We start from the raw sequence: 20,793 nt of genomic DNA, 5'->3' as shown, positions 1-20,793 counted from the left end.
TTTATCCGGCCGATACAAAACTGAGTGCATGAACTCGAAGTTGTTATTCTAACAGTAACCAAAGTACTTAAACCTTAAAAGTAAATTTGCAGTAATCTGACTCAGTGAAATCGTATCGTGTCATCGTTTCGTTCAGTTTTGATGTCTGAACTGAGTAACTGTAATTAAACACTATCAGAGTCACTGAAGTTTCAGCCAGGTGATGTTTTGTCTAATAGGAAGAAGTCATTGATTGTTAATTAGACTTGATAATATTGATTTCATCCATATCCTTCAGCCCTGATTGAAACTAACACCCCAAAAACAAAAATAAATCTGAAAATCTAAAGAAGAAGAAAAACCTGTGGGTTTGATGCTGATGACTCGAAATGCAAGTTAGTAATTAAACAAAGTCTCTTCATCATTCTTGAAACAAAACTCTATTTTTATTCTAGAACACATTAGACTTTATTGTGTTCTAGAATAAATACTCTAATGATTGGAGTAAGTTCAATAATGAATAAACGAGATATGATTTATTTATTGGCTCTTGGTTGACAAGCCAAATACTGAGCCTACAGTTAAAAGTTTCATCAATCACAATTGACCAGAGCTACGACAGCGAGCGAAACAATCAGATTTATTAGTTTTTTATTTAAAAAAACTCCACAGAAATTCTGCATTAAATGCAGTCTGACAGTAGAAAACAGTCCACTCAACTCCAGTTTACACTAATTTTTCGTAATAAAATTTAATCCAGAGTCATCACTCTTTGTTGGTTTTGATGCTTCCAGTTTCTTTAAGAACATCGTGTCTTTAATGTCTTTTACTGAACATTAGCTTAATCTCAGTTTACCTAAACAAGTGATTTTTTTTTTTACTTTGTCAGCCCTTCAAGACAAACCAGTAAACTAATTTAACAAATCAAGCAAATTTAGCAGACAAGCAAATACAACCCTGACTCCAAAACAGTCTGGACTCTGTAAATAAAACAGAAATAAACCAGAATCAATCATTTCCAGTCAAACTGTTTCCTGACAACAGTTTCCAGGTATTAATCTCTTTATCCAATCACGTGTTGACAAAGTGTTGACCCTCGCTCCATCCTCGCTGTGAACCACTGAGCCTTTCAATCATGATGCTATCACCTGTTACCAATCAACCTGTTTACCTGTGGAATGATCCAAACAGGTGTTTCTGGAGCGTTCCACATCTTTCTCAGTCTTTAGTTGCTCCTGTCACAACTTGTTTGAAACATGTTGCTGCATCAGATTCAGAATCAGCAGAAATTTACAAAAATCAATGAAGCTGATGAGCTCAAACATTAAATATGTTGACTTTGTGCTGTTTTTAGTTGAGTTTAGGTCGAAAAGGACCAGCAGGTGATTGACTTTGACCGATCTCAAAGACTAAAGGATGCACTAACTGGACCAGGAGAAGATCAGCTCTAATTAGCTAAACAAAACCAAACCAAACGTTTCTCATCAACAGCTCCGTGTTCTGAAAGCTGCTGTGACAAACAGACGTCTGAAATAGAGCGAGCTGTTTATGCTGAAGTGCTAATGACCTCAAACATGGCGGCCAGAGGTTGCATTATGCCACCGGGATCCTCTCTGAAGTATCAGACTTCGTACAAACCCTGGTACTGACTCCTGCCGTGATCCTGCGCCGCGCCCGGACTTTCCGATGCTCCGGCTGTGGAACGCAGTTTAGACAGTAACCCAAGCCAGAACAAACTGAGCAGCTAAAAATATCAACAGTCAACAGCGGGGCTGCTGTGGGACTGAGACAGGGGCATGGGAGGGTCTTTACATGGGGGTTAGACAAGCTGGCAGAGGGTAAAGGGATGGACAGCTGGGGTAGGAGACTTTGTAAGAGCCGGAACAGAAGACGGAGAGAAAATACGACTAAAAACTGCAGCAACTTTTTTTTTGAGAGTAGAAAAAGTCCAGACTGAATGTGTGGATGTTGAATTGAAGAAATAGCCTGAATATCCTCCAGCTTGTGTTTCCCCGCCTGTTCTGTCTCCTCTGACCTTTCACTCGCCGCCCCGGGAGGTGATGAGCTTCACGCTGGGCTTCAAGCCTCCATCAGCAGGCAGTTCTGGGCCCGGCGCCGGCCGAGGAGCCGCCATGGAGAACCTGGAGAAGCAGCTGATCTGCCCGGTGTGCCTGGAGATGTTCTCCAAACCCGTGGTCATCCTGCCCTGCCAGCACAACCTGTGCCGCAAGTGTGCCAACGACATCTTCCAGGTGAGACGCTGTTACAGGATTGTTCGTTTGACCATTTCAAGCATCCTCCATTACCTCAAATGAACAGGATAGTTCAGGATACGGTAATCCAAGCTAAACACACGTTATAATGGATGAATGGACTTAATTTCACTGCAAAGGATCAAAATGCCTTTAGAAACTTCTCAATCCTCTTTAGCCACATAATCCAATTCCACGCTGTCCGGCCACGTGATCAGTGTGTTCCAGACTGACGTTTCTGTCAAAATATGGCTAAAAACACACCACGAGAAACACGATGGAGCAAATTAAGACAAATTAAGATCTGTTTGGCTTCAGTTTGACATTAAGGTGATTGTATTTTTTAATTTGCATGTCATGATCGATGCTTACTGGTTTTCAGCATCAACTCGTTCACACTCAGCAAAGAGAAGAAACTGCTTGTCACAAAATGTCAGCTCAGGCTGGGATTAGACTACAGATATCAGCTATCAGCAGCTACGAACGTGGCGCAAAGAGACGAGTAATGACGTTGAGGCTGTCAGGTGAAACAGTGACAGGAAGAAATGATGACTCTTCGCATCTTTTTCTTCATTGGTTATGGAACCTGAACTCAGTTAGCGCCTTTAAACTTTGCTCTTGTCTTCATCCAGTCAGCTAACCCCCTGTGGCAGTCCCGCGGCTCCTCCAGCGTGGCGGTCAGTGGCAGTCGGTTTCGCTGTCCGTCGTGCCGCCATGAGGTGGTCCTGGACCGCCATGGAGTCTTTGGTCTGCAGAGGAACCTGCTGGTGGAGAACATTATAGACCTCTACAGACGACAGGAGTCCTCCAGGTGAGTGGGTGTGGTTTTGTGAGGACTTTAACATGACTGCACACCAACCTGTGGGGACTTCCTGTCATTGTGGGGACAATGGCAGGTCCCCACGGGTCCAGATTGCTTTTTGAGGGTTAAGACATGGTTTTAGGGTTTGGGTTTAAATTAGGTTAAGGTTAAAGTTGGGATTAGAGAGTGCATCATGTCAGTGGAGTCCCAAACGTATGTGTGTGCAGGAGGGAGGGGGGTATGAGGTAAGAAATCAATATGAAGAAAAAGGAGCAGCACGTTACTTAAATCCCCCCATTTAGGATTTATAATAAAATTCAATACATGGTTTATAACACAGTATAATGTAGTTGTAAGGTATAGATATAAGGACATTATGTGCTCATGAAATACATGCTGCATCTAACAGGTTTAGCAGGACAAGCCTTTATGTATAGTCTGAGCTGTCTGCATGTTATTGTAATATGAGTGACTACCAATAGAGGGCAGTATTGTATTCCATTACCGTCTGCAGGTTTCTGACTGCAGCGTTTCTTTGATGGTTATGCAGAGCTGAGAGCAAACAGCAGTTAAACATTTTGAGGCTGATTAAAAAAAGAAGTCACAGCAGCCAATACTTAAAACTGACGCTAAATATATATGTACAGTAGTTTTAAAGAGAGAAAACAGCATGAACAGGTCATTTTCTTTTCAAATTCATGGTTGTTTGCCTTTGAACGATGCCACACTGGTTAACTTCTCCTCAGTTTTCCCTCATTTTTATTCACTACGATAGATTTCTATTTATTGTAAAACACAAGACCTAAAAAAAACTGCAGCAAATGTATCTCAGCATAGTGTGTGTATGTATGGAAAACTGCTAGACAGGTGCAGATGAAAATACATAATGAATGAGTTTTTATAGATGTCATTCAAAGGTGGAAGAAGTGCAGTGATGACACGGCAGGTAACGACTGATGCTTTCACTGTGGTCACAGGTGACACACACATGAAAAAAGTCGTGTTTTTGGTGTTAGATTTTCTAAAATGCCGAATAAAAAAACAAAATGGACTTTTAATAACAGGTAGAAGACACGACAGGTGTCATAAAATAACGTCAGTCTCAGCTCAGAATATCTCTGGATGATTATTTACCTTCTGTGACCTTTGTGGTGTTCTGCCGAGTTGTGACTGCAGGGAGCTGCAGAGATTCAGGAGGGTTGTAGTTTTACTTTTTCATCATTAATACCTTCAACAATGCATCTAAACCAACCAAATTCAGGCTGATGATATGCAGCACTTTCACTATTGGCCTGAATTTGGTCATAGCTTTGTTACTTTGTTTATGAGATATCAGCCAGCCCATGATTTAAAATATGTTGTGTTGTGTGAGGTTTACTGCGACTCACAAATGTGTATAAAAATGAAGTAGAAGCCGCTTCATGTACACACTTACTACAACTGCACGGTGATATTTAAGTCGTCCTCGGTGTCGATTTGTCACTTTCACTCCAAAATAGAAGCTGAGTGAGTCACCGGTGAAGAAGAGACACGTTGGCATTCATTAGAGGCAGAAGGACAGGACTCCCCTCATTATCTGTGTGGGCTAAAATAGATGTGATTGTTCACTGTGAGGTTCACAAATGTTTTGTAACTTGTAGTGTCTCATCATTTTTTGATGTGTGGAAAAATTATCATTACTTAATCATCATTTCTGTCAGAGACACCTACGTCAGAGGACAAAGGACCATGTATTGCATAAATGTTTGCTTCCGTTAAATAAGCTTTTCTTTGTAGGATGCTTCATAGTACCAGTACCAGTACCAGTACCAGTACCAGTACCAGCACCAGCACCACACCTGTCCCGCCTGCCTCCATGTATCACTGTGACATGTGAGGTCCTTAAGGGAAAAGCTGGTGGGACAGTGGTGTGTTTATGTATGATAATTAACCCCTTGATGCCTGAATTTATTTAGAATGATATAAAAAAAAAAACAACTTTGTGTTTTTGCTTTCAAATTGATCCTAAATTAAGAGGAGTTTGTTAATTTTTCTGGAGCACATACAGTTGATATAAATTTAGGTAGGTTCACCAACTAGAACAGGGTTAAACAAACAGTGTATGTCCACTTTTTTCAATGCTTAAATGCAGTAAAAACATCTTTTTTGTGTATTCAAAATGGGCTCACAACCATCACATTGTAACAACAATTAGAACAGGGGTTCTTTCACTTTGACCGGTCCGACGAGAAACCAGTGCTTGCAAAGGTTCCTAGGTGTGTGTTGAAGATGCACAAACCAGCATTAGAGGAATGCAGCGCGATTCAGCTGCAATGTGGATTAAAACAGTGTGATGTGAATTCGCGACAATAGGCGTTAAGGGCTTAAATGTTTGGCATTGCAATGATCAAATGTCACATGGCTCCACACTGCTTCACTCCACTGCATTTCACTTTACACCACTCCAGTTTACTTCCTGTCACTTTAATCTGCCTTCACTCCAGTTCACTCGTCTTCACTCTGCTTCAAGCCGCTCCGCTTTCCTTCGTGCTTGACTCTACATCTTTTCAGTCCAGCTCACTTCATTCCAGTTTACTTCCTTCCGCTCCACTTTATTTCACTTCATTATCTGTGTAAAATATTGGTGAGAAGTTGAAAGCCAGCTGTACTGCAGCACCATATGTGTTGATTTATGGAATGAGCCTGAAGAAGTTGAGAATATAAAAAATCTTGAACCAAAAGGTGTTTATGAACCTTCGATGATCCATTTACACTTCATACATTTAAACTACTTCCAGGCTTGTGGACGTGAAGCCAGAGCAGCAGCAGCAGCGGCTGATGTGTGAAGAACACGAAGAGGAGAAGATCAACATCTACTGCCTGTCCTGTCAGACGCCGACCTGCTCCATGTGCAAAGTGTTCGGAAAACACAAAGAGTGCGACGTCGCGCCGCTCAGCAGCGTCTATATGACACAGAAGGTAAAGAATCAAGTAATAATATCAAGGTGATGTTTTCTAACTGCCCACCTCACTTCACTTCAGAACACTCCACATTACTTCATTTCACCTCTAGTTCAACTCACTCCCACTTACATCGCTGCACTCCACTTCATGCCACTGCTTCACACCCCACCACCTCACATCACTTTACTCCAATTCAATTCCCTCAACTCCTCTTCATGTGATATCACTCAACTCTAATCCACTTCACTTTATTCTCCACACCACATCACTCCCCTCCCCTTTATTTCATTTAACTTTTCTTTATTCTACTGCATTCCATTTTAGTTCACTCCACTTTATTTAACTTCACTCTGATTCAATTCACTGTACTCAGCTTCCCTTCCAGTCATCCACCCCCACTTCGCTTCCTTCAAGATAACTCAGTCAACTTCACTCTCTGCTCATCTTCACTTTATTTAACTTCACTCTGGTTCAATTCACTTTACTCAGCTTCACTTCCTTGAATATAACTCAGTCAACTTCACTCTCTTTTCATCTTCACTTTATTCCACTTCATTTAACTTTACTCAGCTTCACTTCACGCCACCTCCTTCCACATAATTCAGTTGACCTTACTCTCTGCTCATCTTCACTTCAACTAACTTCACTTTGGTTTAATTCACTCTACTCAGCCTCACTTCATGCCATCCACCTCCACTTCACTTCCTTCAATATAGCTCAGTCAACTTTACTCTCTATTCATCTTCACTTTATTCCACTTCATTTAACTTTACCCAGCTTCACTTCATGCCATCCACCCCACTTCACTTCACTTCACTCCACTTTCTTCCACATAACTCAGTTGACTTCACTCTCTGCTCATCTTCACTTTATTTAACTTCACTCTGGTTCAATTCACTTTACTCAGCTTCACTTCCTTGAATATAACTCAGTCAACTTCACTCTCTTTTCATCTTTACTTTATTCTGCTTCATTTAACTTTACTCAGCTTCACTTCATGCCACCTCCTTCCACATAACTCAGTTGACCTTACTCTCTGCTCATCTTCACTTCATTTAACTTCACTCTGGTTCAATTCACTTTACTCAGCTTCGCTTCCAGTCATCCACCCCCACTTCACTTCCTTCAATATAGCTCAGTCAACTTCACTCTCTATTCATTTTCACTTCATTTAGCTTTACTCAGCTTCACTTCATGCCATCCACCCCCACTTCACTTTACACCACTTTCTTCCACATAACTCAGTTGACTTCACTCTCTGCTCATCTTCACTGCATTTAACTTCACTCTGGTTCAATTTACTTCACTCAGCTTCACTTCCTTGAATATAACTCAGTCAACTTCACTCTCTTTTCATCTTTACTTTATTCGGCTTCATTTAACTTTACTCAGCTTCACTTCATGCCATCCACCCCCACTTCACTTCACGTCACCTCCTTCCACATAACTCAGTTGACCTTACTCTCTGCTCATCTTCACTTCAATTAACTTCACTCTGGTTCAAATCAGTCTGCTCAGCTTCACTTCCTGCCATCCACCTCCACTTCACTTCCTTCAATATAGCTCAGTCAACTTTACTCTCTATTCATCTTCACTTCATACCATCCACCCCACTTCACTTTCTTCCACATAACTCAGTTGACTTCACTCTCTGCTCATCGTCACTTCAATTAACTTCACTCTGGTTCAAATCACTTTACTCAGCTTCACTTCATGCCATCCATTCCCACTTCACACCACATAACTCAGTCGACTTCACTCTCTGCTCATCTTCGCTTCATTCCATTTGACTCCACCTCACTTTACTTCACCCCGCTCCACACTGCTGCTCTCCACCTCACTTCCCTCCACTTGACAATCAATCGTCTGAACTGGAACATTTCTCCAGAAAGTGCATGTGGGCGGACTTCTCATAAGGGATGATGGCCTTTATCTTACACGCTTTTTCTCTCTCTATTTTTAAGTCTTTCTTCTTCTAGCTTTTGTTCTCGTATCTTTTTGCACCACAGCAGAACACCGACACAAACCACCTACCGCTCAGTGCCAACGCCTAACCCCAGCCCTGCTGCACAGATACATGCTGTATGTAACCACAGAAGCAAGGACACACCTACACACACCTGGAAGGAGGATCAACATCTTTTACTTAAGTAGAAAATCTTACTTAGGCCAAAGTATGTACTGAAAGTATAGTACTCTCTGTGCAGCCAAGTATGTAGAGCCATGCAGTATTTGTACTTGTGTTTTCAACTCCACTAGAGTGAGAGAGGGAAATATTGTAGTCGCTGTGATAGCAGACATGTGACATCAAACACATCACATGGAAAAAAAAAAACTTTATTAAGTCATTTGTTCACACAGAGTCACACAAAGTGCAGCAGTGTTGTCATGCAGATGGCAGCGACGGCGTCCGGCATGTTATCGAGCAGTTGGCTTTGTTGACATTTCAGCGCCGGCCTCTCCATCTCTCACTCTGTCTCTGATTCACTCATCTGAAATTTAGATGAGGTTCAGGAAAGTTGTTGATCCTCCATCTTCGCCCAAAGGTTAATCTGAAAGACAAAAGCGGCCGACTTAATTCGGCCCGTGAGAACATTCGTTACACTGATAACGCTTTAAACGGCGCTCAAACGGCACAGACGCTGTAACGGCCTCTAAAAATGAGCGTGATGTCATCTGATACTGGAAGCAGATGCACGCCGGTGACTCATGTTGTTGAGCTTTAGGTGGTGACAGAATTACTGAGCTCAGAGTGCATGCCTCAACCCAGCGTTTAATCTGCTTCTGCAGAGACACTCGTTTACTGACACACACGAATTCATTTCCTGGTAATATGAAGACTTACGACCACTAACCTGTGGTTGAAACCCACCTTGTGTCTGTAGCGCCATCTATAGGTGAGTTGATATGTGCACATTTGCTTGCAGATGTGAAATACATTCACGAATAATTTAGCTGTGTAGCAGTAATTAATGTTCATGTTTCACGCTGGTTTAATTAACTTTTTCTTTATGTAACCAATTCACTAATCTGTATGAAACACTGTATTAAATTTTATGTTTTCAGCCTCTATAGCTCAAAGAGCGATAGAGTCAGAATTTCTCCCCCTAGAGTGGATGACCTCATCAGTTAGAGTGAAAGAGCCAGTGAGAAATCGCCTGAAATTTTTTTCTAAAATTGCCGTAAAATCCAAACGGTGAATAGGAGACACATAATTTTTGGATCTTTTTGTAGACAAACCTTTCTTCTCTCGTCAAAGTTCAATTTTAAAGGGTTAGCCCCCACCAAATTTAAATAAAGACGGATCTTGCACCAGCTGCCCTGCTCTGCTGCTCCATGTAAGGTTTGCTCCAACACACCAGATTCAAATGCTCAGCTCGTTACTGGGCTCTGCTCTCCTGATAACGAGCCATTCATTTGAATCAGGTGTGCTGGAGCAGGGATACATCTAAAACATGCAGGGCAGTGGTACTCCAGGACCAGGCTTGAGAAACAGTGGTATAGTTAACACCAGCAGCCCCCTCGTGCCACTGTCAAAATTTCGGCGGCGCCGGAATTGTCTAGTTGCACTTTATTATTTTAGGGTGTTGCAGAGATTTCTTATCGTCTCATTATTATTTGACCATCGCTTAAAATGTTGTGATAATTGTCGTGTGAAGCATTTAGCGTTTCTAAAAGGCTGATCAAGGAGAACCTGTAGCTGCTCTCTGAGGGTTGTGACTGAGTGCGACAGAAAACACACCTCGTGTTGTGAACGTTTGCAGGCTGAGCTGAGCGACGGCATCGCCATCCTGGTCGCCAGTAACGACCACATCCAGGCGGTCATCTCTCAGTTGGAGGAAGTCTGCAGCATTACAGAGGTCACACACACGCACACACACACCTTGCTGTGTCATAGCGTTTGTTGTGTGAGTGCTGATGTGATATTTCTCTACACCTCAGCCTAACATCCTGCATGTCGATGAGTCGGCGTTTCTCGTGACGCGTTCCGCCCTCTCTGACCTCAGGAGAACGGGAGGCGACAGCGAGAGCAGCTGGCCAACCACGTTGACGCCCTGGTGGCCATCTTGGAGGAGCGGAAGCGGGAGCTGGTGGGGCTGATCACCAAACAGCAGGACGAGAAACTCAAACGCGTCCGAGCTCTCATTCGTCGGCACGGCGACGACCTGGAGGCCGCCGTGACGCTGGTGGAGTCGGCCATTCAGACGATGGAGGAGCAGCACATGCCGCTGTTTATACAGGTGGGTGACGGTTAGATCAGCTGGCTGCCGCAGGTGGAGCTATGTGATTGGACAGACGGGCAGACGAGCCTCCTTTTAATCGTGCGTTAGATTTTAGTTTGGATATTCAGTTTGAGCTTCCATTGAGGTAAATCACAGCTGATTATTTCATGATCAGGCTTATAAAATATGTATTTTTCTGATCACAATGAGGTCAAATGATCATTTAAGGCAGAAAATTGTGGAAAAAGTGCAGATATAATTTTCTGCTTTTCTATCCAGCTAATCATCATGAGACCGCTCAGATTTACCTCGCAGGCCCTTTTAGGGCTCCCGAACCTCAGTTTGGGAACCACGGCTTTGTAAATTTCAGGCTTCCCATTATAAGATCAATACAGTCTGACGCTCTCATGCACTAAACGTTTAATTCATGCTAAACGTGCAGGTGACACCAGAGCAGCAGCAGTTTTTATTGGATCAAACTCACCTCTTTTCTCTGTCCGTGGAGATTTCCTGAGCCGCAGGTTTCATGATCCACCATGAAAGATCTGCGTCCACAAACCCCCTGAGAACAGCTGGATCTCTGCTGCCGCACACCTGAACACACACACACACACACACACACACACACACACACACACACACACACACACACACACCTGCAGCATTAATGCAGAGCTGGTCGGTCTCTGCAGTGTACACCAGCAGTTTCCACACAGAAATGTTGTTTTAGACGTTTACTTCCAGTAAAACAGGAAATCTTTGCATGAAACACTGAACTTTATGTGTTTATGTGCCACAAATAGAAGCATATCTGAAACCACAGTGAGATAAACTTTAATTTCAACACCTGCACAAAAAAAAATGCACAAAATTTCTCCCATTTCCACGTTGCTACGCAGTTATTAAGAGTAATGCTGCCTGGAAAGCAGCATGTTGTACTTTTCACTGCACTGGATTCATTCCCACAAAATTCATGGTGTGATGATGGAACAAACCGGAGGGTTGCAGCACTCGCTTAGAGGGGATTCATTAACTTTGAAGAATTTGTTCAAAGTAAAACAGGAAACGACAGAATTAGGGATAAAAAAAAAGGGCTCAACAAACCGTTTATATGTGACTTTAAGCCTTTTGGCTGCTGTTTAACTTCGTTCATGACATTTTGATAAAAGTGTCAGTCAGGCATGTCACATGTTGGTGTTGTGCTTATATTATTGGTTAAATAGTCAATTAATTACTAAATCTCAACAACTGTGATATTTGATTTGTAATTTAAGTGATTTATCAACCTTTGGTTCAAGCTCCACGTCCTGATTCCAGCTGATTTGTGACGTTTAATCGACCAAACAATTAATGGAAAAATAATCATTAATCACAGCCCTAATTTGCATTTTCAGGAAGCAGCGCTAGCAGCACACTAACAGGTACCAGTTTATTAAAAACTACATTCTTACCTTTTCTGGGGTTTAGTGAGGCGTGATAAAAGTTAAACGAGGCGGCAGACAGCTGGATGGTCTGACCTCAGATCAGTCCCTCTCAGCCCTGAAGACACAAACAGGTTGTTAGTAAGTTCAGCATCGTTACCGCTGATGCAACGACTCTGCGTCACAGGAAGGTGTGTGTGTGTGTGTGTGTGTGTGTGTGTGTGTGTGTGTGTGTGTGTGTGTGTGTGTGTGTGTGTGTGCGCGCGCGCCTCAGGTGTTGCTGTTTTATGTTCATCCTCTGCCAAAGCAGCTGCTGGAGAAGATAGAGCGAGTGGAAGCAGGTAGTAAACACCGCGAGGTCGACCTGGCAGCTGGCAGCGTTCCTTCAAATCATGTTTTTATTCTGCACGCCACCGTTTGTGACAAACACTTCTGACAGATGTCGTTGGCTCAGAGAATCGAAGCACAATGTGATTAATTCTGTCTGTTTCCTCCTTCCTGTCTGTCCTCTTCACTCTCACAGAGCGCCAACGTCTTACTGGAGAAGTAAGTGGAGTGTTTGTGCTGAAGCTGCTGACTGTCTCCACTAACCGACCGATTACTGACTTTATTTACTTCTAACCTGCAAAGTACAACCCTTTAAATTGTAACTACAATCTAAAATACAAAGCGTTTTCATACAGCAAGTTAAACTACAGAAGAGTGAATAAAGTCGTTGAAATTAGCTCCTCGTCAACATTAAAATGCTGCTTAAACATGAAGTGATAATAATCCAGTGATGCAGCATCGTGACGAGAGTTCTCCTGTGAGTTAGTACATTTTTCACAATTTCACATCACAGATTTTTCAGTCTTAATCATCTGTTAATTTAAACACAAGATACTTGTGCTCAAAAAGAGGATTCATTCTCAGTGAAGAACCTTGGAGCTCTAATCTGCCTCTATACCTGCCAAAGAGCAGTGATTCCTAACACGTCTCTGGGGGTCATCAGGTGGAAACCTCCCTTCAACAGTGTTTCGCCTACTTAGTCCCACTACACCTCCGGGAGGTTAGGCGGTGAACTCCGGCGTCCCAGAGTCACCCCCCCTAGTGCCAGTTCACACTGCTCCTACACAATCCAAACAGCACCGCCACGTTCAACTGACCCAGAGATGCTCCAGGTAGTGGCCAGTACCGATGCTACCATTTAGCTATTGCTAATGCTAACCGCTAAGAAGAACAGAAGAAGACAATACAGTTCCGATGCTACCATTTAGCTAATGCTACTGCTAAATGCTAACCGCTACCTGCTAAGAGGAACAGAAGAAGACAATACAGCTAGATTCACCTATACTGTTAATGTTAACTGCTAGATGCCAATGCTAACTGCTAAGATACTATCATACTACCACCGCTTTAGCTATTGTTAGCTGCTACAATGCTACCACAGGCCTAGATGCCACATGTAACTGCCGATTGCCACACTACCATCATCTGCACCTGCCTCTCACCAACTGCACCAATAAAAGCGGGGTGGGAATACAAACCCTGGTTCGGGTAGGGCAGCCATGTCCAAACTATTCCATAAAGGGCCGTGTGGCTGCAGGTTTTCGTTCCAACCAAGGAGGAGCACACCAGGCTGGAATCAATTAATCAGCTGATCTCAGTCTTCAGCTGATAACTAATGATCCCTTGATGTTGATTGGTTGGCCTGGTGTGCTCCTCCTTGGTTGGAACAAAAACCTGCAGCCACACGGCCCTTTATGGAATAGTTTGGACATGCCTGGGGTAGGGGGTAGAAAGTAAAGAACCAGAGCTAGCGATGATCATGAGTTAAACTCCCATCCTGCATTTCCCATAATGCAATATGTCTCTTCAGACCTCATGCACCCAGCTTGCTTTCTGTTAAAGATGTGCACAGGAGACATTCTGCAAACTGATCAGTTATGCATCGCTTATGCAAATATGTCAATTAAAATGTTTTAGAAACGAGTGGAAGCTGACTGACGTTAATGAGATCAGCTGAACTGGTTTTGTGTTCCAAACAGAAAACTGAAAACGCGTCGAGTCCTGATCTTCAGACCGGCATCTGTGTCGAGGGGAGTGCGGTTTATGGATCGGCGCCGCCTCCTCTGAACAGTCCTGAGCTCTGACTCAGACGTTTAGTCATTTCGTTTACATTTTGCAGCAGATGATCAACCTGCTGCCCGGAGATGCAAACAGCAAAACCCATCGGCCACATGAGACGCAGATCTCTGAGTGTGTGTTCGCTTCGTGGAGGGATGGAGCCAATATGGCCTTTGATTTAAGATCAATAAGCTCTGAAAAGCAACTTTGCCTCATTAAACATTTACTGTAGAAGTTATCAATACTAGAAAGGCTGTAAGGTGTGTGAGTGTGTGTTGTATTACAAACTTTGAGAGCAAACCTTCAGCTGTCAGTCAGACCGAATCAAACGATGCCTGATGGCGTTTGTGTCTGATTTTATTCAAACGCTGCAGAGCCAGAAAACATGTTGCATTCAGGAAAATACAGTTAAACCGAGCTGCCTATTTGAAATGCAGGTTTTCAAAAACTGCACTTTGAGCAGGCTTTTTAAAAATTTGAATAAGCAAACACAAATTTCCAAAATTCCAAAACTAATCTGTGTGTGTGTGTGTGTGTGTGTGTGTCACAGAATGGCGGCCGCAGCCAGGGCCTCGAACACGCAGCGTCCACAGCTCGCTTATGAGAGGATGAGTCACTTGGTCCTCGACACGGACGAGCTCGCCGTCATGCTGATGAACATGGACTTCTGCTGCGGTACGACTGCTTTCGTGACGACGTGACGAGTTTTATTTCAGCTCGTCGGCAACGCGCCGATCAACAGTTCCTCACGTGTCACACGGACACTGGACTGGTTGAAATCAGTCGATCAATCAATAAGATCATTGACTGCTTTTCAGACATTTAGCGTCAAAAAACGTAAGTGGGGTGTTTTCACGGCCTCTGATGGCTGCTCTTGATTAATCGATCAGATCTAAAGGTGATGGACGGATCTGTTGATCATAATTGATTATTATTTGAAGCCATTTTTAGAGTAACATACATGCTCATGCTGATGTTTCCTCTCTGGATCGATTTTGTCTTTTTTTTTCCCCTCTTTTTTGAATTAATTGAATTTGAATTAAACAAAAACTAAAATGTAGAAGTAAAACTGACTCCTAAAAGTAAAAAACATGTTTAAATCTGAGGTGTTGAATCTACGAACAAACCCTGAATGTGTCAGTGAACAGCCCACAGCTGAGGCCTCCACTCCCCCATCACACGCACGTTTAAATAGCTCTGTTTGCTGTGTGTGTCTGTGTGTCTTCAGGTGAGGGAGATGATGGAGAAGAAGATCCTGAGGAAGGTGAAGAGTCAGACTTCTGCTCCAGATTCTGAGTCTAAACCAGAGGTACCTGTTGTTTTCAGCACTGATTCGACAGAAGACGTTTGTTTGTGCTCTGAACCCCCCCGTCGACCTTTATTGACGAATCGATCGGCTTTCGCTTCTCCGAGGCTTTGCGGCGTGTTTGATTTTGGTTTAGGACGTGTCAGACGCCTCACATTAGTTATTCAGCTTCCGGGGCTCGAGGTTAGGAGGGCCGTCCCTGCGGCCTCGTCTCCTCCTCATGATGTTTAGTTTGAGGGACGAATAAATATTAATGACATTAGATTTAATTTGATCGTTTAGTCCTGAATCAGAGAAATGTCTCCCCTCCACTACAACTCAGACCAAACAGAAAAGGTTTAAATCTCACTTACTGGCTTTTTTCCTGGAGATTTCGAGTGCACCCCATGGTCTTCATCAGCAGGTGGAGTTTAATGGAGGCCGTCCACATCACACAGAGCACCTGTGACCACAGACAGGTTTCAAACAGTTCAAATCAAACTGGGTAAATTATTTTGGACATTCTCAAACCTGCAAACTTATTTTGAGCACTTTGTGTCATAAAATAATAATAATAATAATAATAGCTAAACATGTGTCCAACAGAACATAAATAAAAATATATTTTAACATTGGCTGTAAACATATAGCAGTTCTTTATATAATAATTATAATTCACTTATTTCCTAATAGCCTGATTGCTGTGAATCATTTTAACATCTCATCAGTATCAGGTCAACAACTCAAACAAATCTTCATCATAGACTTCTGTAACTTCATTTCAACTAGTCAGTGTTTACCATTGACTTCTATTCAAACTCAATTTCAAATATCTAGGGTTAGGGTTATATAATTGTATAATAATATATTATATTCAATTTTGACACGCTATTATTCCCAAGTGGACACATCTGTCATCCAATTAAATTATTAATATGTCATCTTGGAACTTTAAACTGTAAAGTATTAAGAATGTAATTTCAGATATGAAGAACCGCAGATAACTGAAATACGACTAAAACTAATGGAAAATTATTTTTGAGATATCTTCAGTTCTGTTTAAAGCTACTCAGAATTATCAAAACATGAATTTCCACTAGTCCAAATGTCATTATAGATGTTTTCAATGACAAAACTTAAATTAATGTAGTAATTTGAGGAATATTCATGAGGTGGCCTTTCAAAAGTCAAACACTGTGCTACTTTAATGATGGGATGCCCACATATCTGAAATGTGGAAACGTAGAAATTCAACTGTAAATATCTGTAATTGTTATTTTTACTCATGGAAAACGAGTACTGATATCTGTCACTATTAAAATAAATTAACATGCAAATTTTACGTGTGAAAACAGAAAACAGATTTCTAACATCTCAGAACTGTTTTACAGAATTCACAAAATGACATTCTGACATGCTGAAATGTCCTGATGTTAAAAGGTTTTCCAGTCTGAGCTGCAAACATTAGTGGATTCATTGTTCCAGTTGTTTTATCAGATGCTGCTGGTTCCAGCTGCTGACATTAAAAAGAACTGGCTGCTCGTCTTTGTCGTTAACGAGAGTACCTGAAGAGTCTTTGGGTTCTGGACTGTTGGTTGAACATGAGAAAGCTCAGTTTGGGTTCTGGTCAGTTGTGATTAACATTTTCTCACAATTTTTTGACATTTTTTTCACAAAATGATGAATATTAATCATGAAAATAATCAGCGGATGAATCAATAATAGAAATAGTGCCTGAAACTGACTCATCCAGGTGTTCTGCTGTCTGACCTGCACTGATTCACCCTCACTGCTCTGTAATGTCTTTATAAACGTCTCTGCATGCTGCATGTTAGCCGCTAGCTGCTGAACATGGTGCAGCCTCTGAAGCTAAAGAGCCAGATATTTCCCTCAGGACTTGGTGGAGACCAAAAACAGAGCTAAAAGAGAGAGAACACTGGATGTCTATTCATCGTGTTGCCAGAAACACAACTCCAGCTCCAACAAGTTCGTCACATCAACGTGAAAGCTGACCTGTCAGCGTTGTGTTCATAACTTGTTTCTGATGCCCCCAAGTGGTCAAAAAAGTGACGCTCGGCTCAGTGCAGACACTCAGTTCTAAAGCTGTCAAAGTGAAGCAGTGCCAACGTGTCAGAGCCTGTTCATAGATGTTCTTGTTGCTCTGCTGATTAATTGTAATATTTGGAAATGTGCAGAGTCTGAAGTCAGCAGCAGCAGCAGCAGCTCACTGTGTATCGTACAGAGACGTGTGAAATCATCCCTAACGAGAGCACTTACGTAAAGAGAGCTGCAGAGAGCGAAGGATTCCCCTCATCCTCTCAGGAGGGGGACAGCATCGGTGCATCCACGCTGACTCAAAGGCAACAGCAGCATCCTCCTCCTCCGTGCTGCGTTTGCGCGGCGTGGGTACATCAGGCCGAGCGGCCCGCGAGTCGCTGGTGGTTGTTTAGACGTGGGATGATGACACCGATCTCATGATATTTCATCTTTTGTTCTTTACTCCAGGTCCCTGCTGCAGTCCGGAGGAAATCCAACACGGGGACGGAAATAGAGGTTTACCATAATCCTCTGGAAGAAATCCACACAGAGTGAAACGACAAAGACAACATGAGGAAAATAACAGCAGAAATGATCGAAATCGTACCTTCATATACGTTATCCATCAGCAGCAGCAGCCCGATGCAGGAACACTGACTTGGCTGGATTTTTGCCTCCCACATTGTTGCCATTGTTCAGTGAAAAAGCCGCCGTATTGTGTGTAAATATATCTCTCCATGTAAAGCTCACAGGAAACGTATGCAGTGGATTTAGCTCCGTGTTGTGTGTTGTGGGAGGAAAGTAGAAGATTTTGTTCATGTGTGCCTCTTTCTTCAGGATTTAAAGCCCTCATACAGCTTCTGAAGGAGACTACAGTTTCTGCATTTTGACAGTTTTATAAATCTTTTCACATGAATTAAAAAAAAAAACAATGTGAGGATTAAAGTCCATAAAATAGAAGCTTTGAGAGTCGACTCATTTTTAACTGGACGTACGTTATTTTGTCAATTCATGCTCAAACTGTGTCGTGAACGAGTGAATCGTGTTTTTAATGCAGGAGAAGTGAGCAGTAAGTCAAACTGAAAGAGTGGGGCTTCCCAAACACCACTAGGTGGATTTTGTGATGTTGTGCATGCATGACCAGGAAATAAACGGATCCATATGGACAGTTACTCGTTACGGTTTGGCTTCCTGACACTACTTCAACAATCCCATCAAAAAAACATTCGAACAAGCATCGTCTGTGCATCCAAAGCCTGATACATCTGATTCCTGCGTGTCACAGACCTCCACTGTTCTGCAAAAACTACTAAAAACACACCAATGAGCAACGATCCTGTAAATACCCACTACAGCACCAAATGTGTGTTAATCCGCGGCTGAAAATAGTCCCAAAAAAACGCAAAATGCTTCCTCCCACGTGAGTCATGTTTGGATGTTGCTCCGTCCACCACTTTGCTCCAGAATGAAATATCTTAACAACTATTCGACGGATCGCCCTGAGCTTCGGCTCAGACGTTCATGGAGCCCAGATGATAAATCTGTCCTGGTTCTGAGTGAAATTTACCTTGCTGCTGAGTACCAAATGTTAGCATGCTAACATGCTAAGCCAAGATGGCGAACATTATACCTGCTAGCATGTTGATGTTGGTGTTAGCACGACGGGCCGATGAACCGGTGGGTTTGGAGCTCAGAGACGAGCTTTTGGTCTTTTCGTGACGTTTGTTATCAATAATAAAATATCCTGTCTGAACCGTGTGAAGAGGAGGGTGGAGGACATCAGGGCTTGGGGTGTGGTGGACAGGTAAGAAAAGTTGTATTAGAGGTATTACACATATGTCTATTTTTTTATTCTTCATAATTGTGCTTTTATTCCTTCTGATTGCATGTTTTCCTTCCTGTGAAATAACTTTTTTTTACTTTCTGAAATCGCAGTTGTGATTAGAATATAATTATTATGTCTTTGTTTCATTGTGTAATTTGATAGTTTCTTACAGTTTGTGGGTTTTGTGAATACACCAGCGCGTCACCTGTCGGCGTATTTTGGTGAAAAATGTGAGCAGCCACGTCTGATTGGCTTGTGAAGTCTGAAACTTTATGTTCCAGGAGACTTTTCAGATTGTATATTTAAAAAAAAAAATAAATCAATTATACTGTGTGTTAAAGCCACTGTTACATTTTTGTTGACTAAATTCAAATATATTAATTTTAAATGTTATCTTCATTATTTCACAATGGAAACATTGTAATGCTGAGATACAACACGGTCTTCTTCTTTTGCATTCTGGGATTTTGGAAAAGTGGGATTCAAAACGAAGTCTAGGATGTAGAGAAATGACGGGAATGTCAATCTATAAATTATGTGTTTTTCCTTTATGCATGAAAAATTGCAACTTTAAAGGTTTTCAACAGCAGCGTAACCTCAGTAATCTCAGCCACGAGCCGTTTCAGTCGCCGAGTTTGCGTCATGTTACGTTGGAAATCTTTTGAAGTAAATCGCTGCACTGAGAATGTCTGCGCCTAACCCTAACCCCCCCCCTCCTGTTTCTGAGTTCTGCAGATTAACAGAGTTAAAAGCACGGTGACACGCAGGTTTGTCATTTCTTTGATCTGCAGAGTGATGTGTAGCAGTGCCGGTGAAGCACAATGAGACAGAGCACATGCCAACACATGCTCCTGTTCTGCTATACAAGTGAGGACCCTGACATCTGACACAATGCATTCTCCAACCCCCCCGTACCATAACTCCAACAATCAGAGCTACACCCTCATTCTAAGATAACCCTTAAAACCAGGTCTGAACCTTCTGACAAAATGTCCTCACACTCCAAAAATGTCCCCAGTCTGTTGGTTAAAAACTTCCACTGTTGCTCCAAGGACACACACACACACACACACACACACACACACACACACACACACACACACACACACACACACACACACACACACACACACACACACACACACACACACACACGGTGATCTGGCAGAAGAATCACCAACACACCCACAGTTTGGACTGAGTCAGAAACGAAGGTGGCCATTTTGACTGCTGCTTGTTTTCTCTCTTCAGACTTTCTTTCTTTCTTTCTCTGTTGCGATGATAAGTTTCAGCCGACAGACGAGAGTGACGACAACTCAGATGTGGCTGCAGTTACTGTGTTTTATCAAAGTTCTGCAGCCCGGCAGTGGGTCTGCTTGAGCAGGTGGGTTTTATTTAATTTCTATTCTGTATCTCACAGTAACCAAAAGGCCACATGAAGTGAGGATTGTTACAGGAAGTCAATGGATGCAGTGACCAGAAACATCAGCTCAGAACAGGATTCCCTAACATTGCCCTTAATAATACCTGATTAGAAAGATTCAATCACAACAGCAGGTCATCAACAAACAAACGATTGGGCAACTCACAGGTCGATGACACTCGGTCTGGTTGCGGTGACGCGGGTCCAGACAGGAACGGTCAACGGCTACAGGAGACCAAAATCTGCAATGATAATCAATAAGCCTGAAGAAGTGCAGTGCCTCACACCGAGGCAGCAAATAATGTAGCAAGAAAAGCTGGAAGGATATCAAACTGGGAGCGATGATCAGTGAGCCTGAGAGAGGCACAGCGTCAACGTCCAGCATCAATAACACAGAACGATGAAGACGTGTGATTACCCTCATCTTTAAGCTCTCAGAAATGACCAATACACACTGCTGCCTGTGTGTGTTTGAGGCCAGAACTTGACTCCAAAAT

General features: G+C 42.5%; 1 protein-coding gene across 1 annotated transcript; it reads left to right on the top strand.

The window, feature by feature from the left end:
- Nucleotides 1-1,980: 1,980 nt before the first annotated feature.
- Nucleotides 1,981-18,002, top strand: trim54 (tripartite motif containing 54). The gene is made up of 9 exons (XM_041958605.1): nt 1,981-2,231; nt 2,864-3,042; nt 5,811-5,991; nt 9,741-9,836; nt 9,984-10,217; nt 12,144-12,166; nt 14,277-14,401; nt 14,955-15,035; nt 17,517-18,002. The coding sequence occupies exons 1-8, from the start codon at nt 2,040-2,042 to the stop codon at nt 15,020-15,022; spliced, it is 1,098 nt and encodes a 365-aa protein (XP_041814539.1). The 5' UTR covers nt 1,981-2,039; the 3' UTR covers nt 15,023-15,035; nt 17,517-18,002.
- The last annotated feature ends 2,791 nt before the right edge of the window (nt 18,003-20,793 follow it).

This window comes from Chelmon rostratus, chromosome 18 (assembly GCF_017976325.1).
Source record: "Chelmon rostratus isolate fCheRos1 chromosome 18, fCheRos1.pri, whole genome shotgun sequence".
NCBI lineage: Eukaryota > Metazoa > Chordata > Actinopteri > Chaetodontiformes > Chaetodontidae > Chelmon > Chelmon rostratus.
This window is presented reverse-complemented; position numbering and strand designations above follow the sequence as displayed.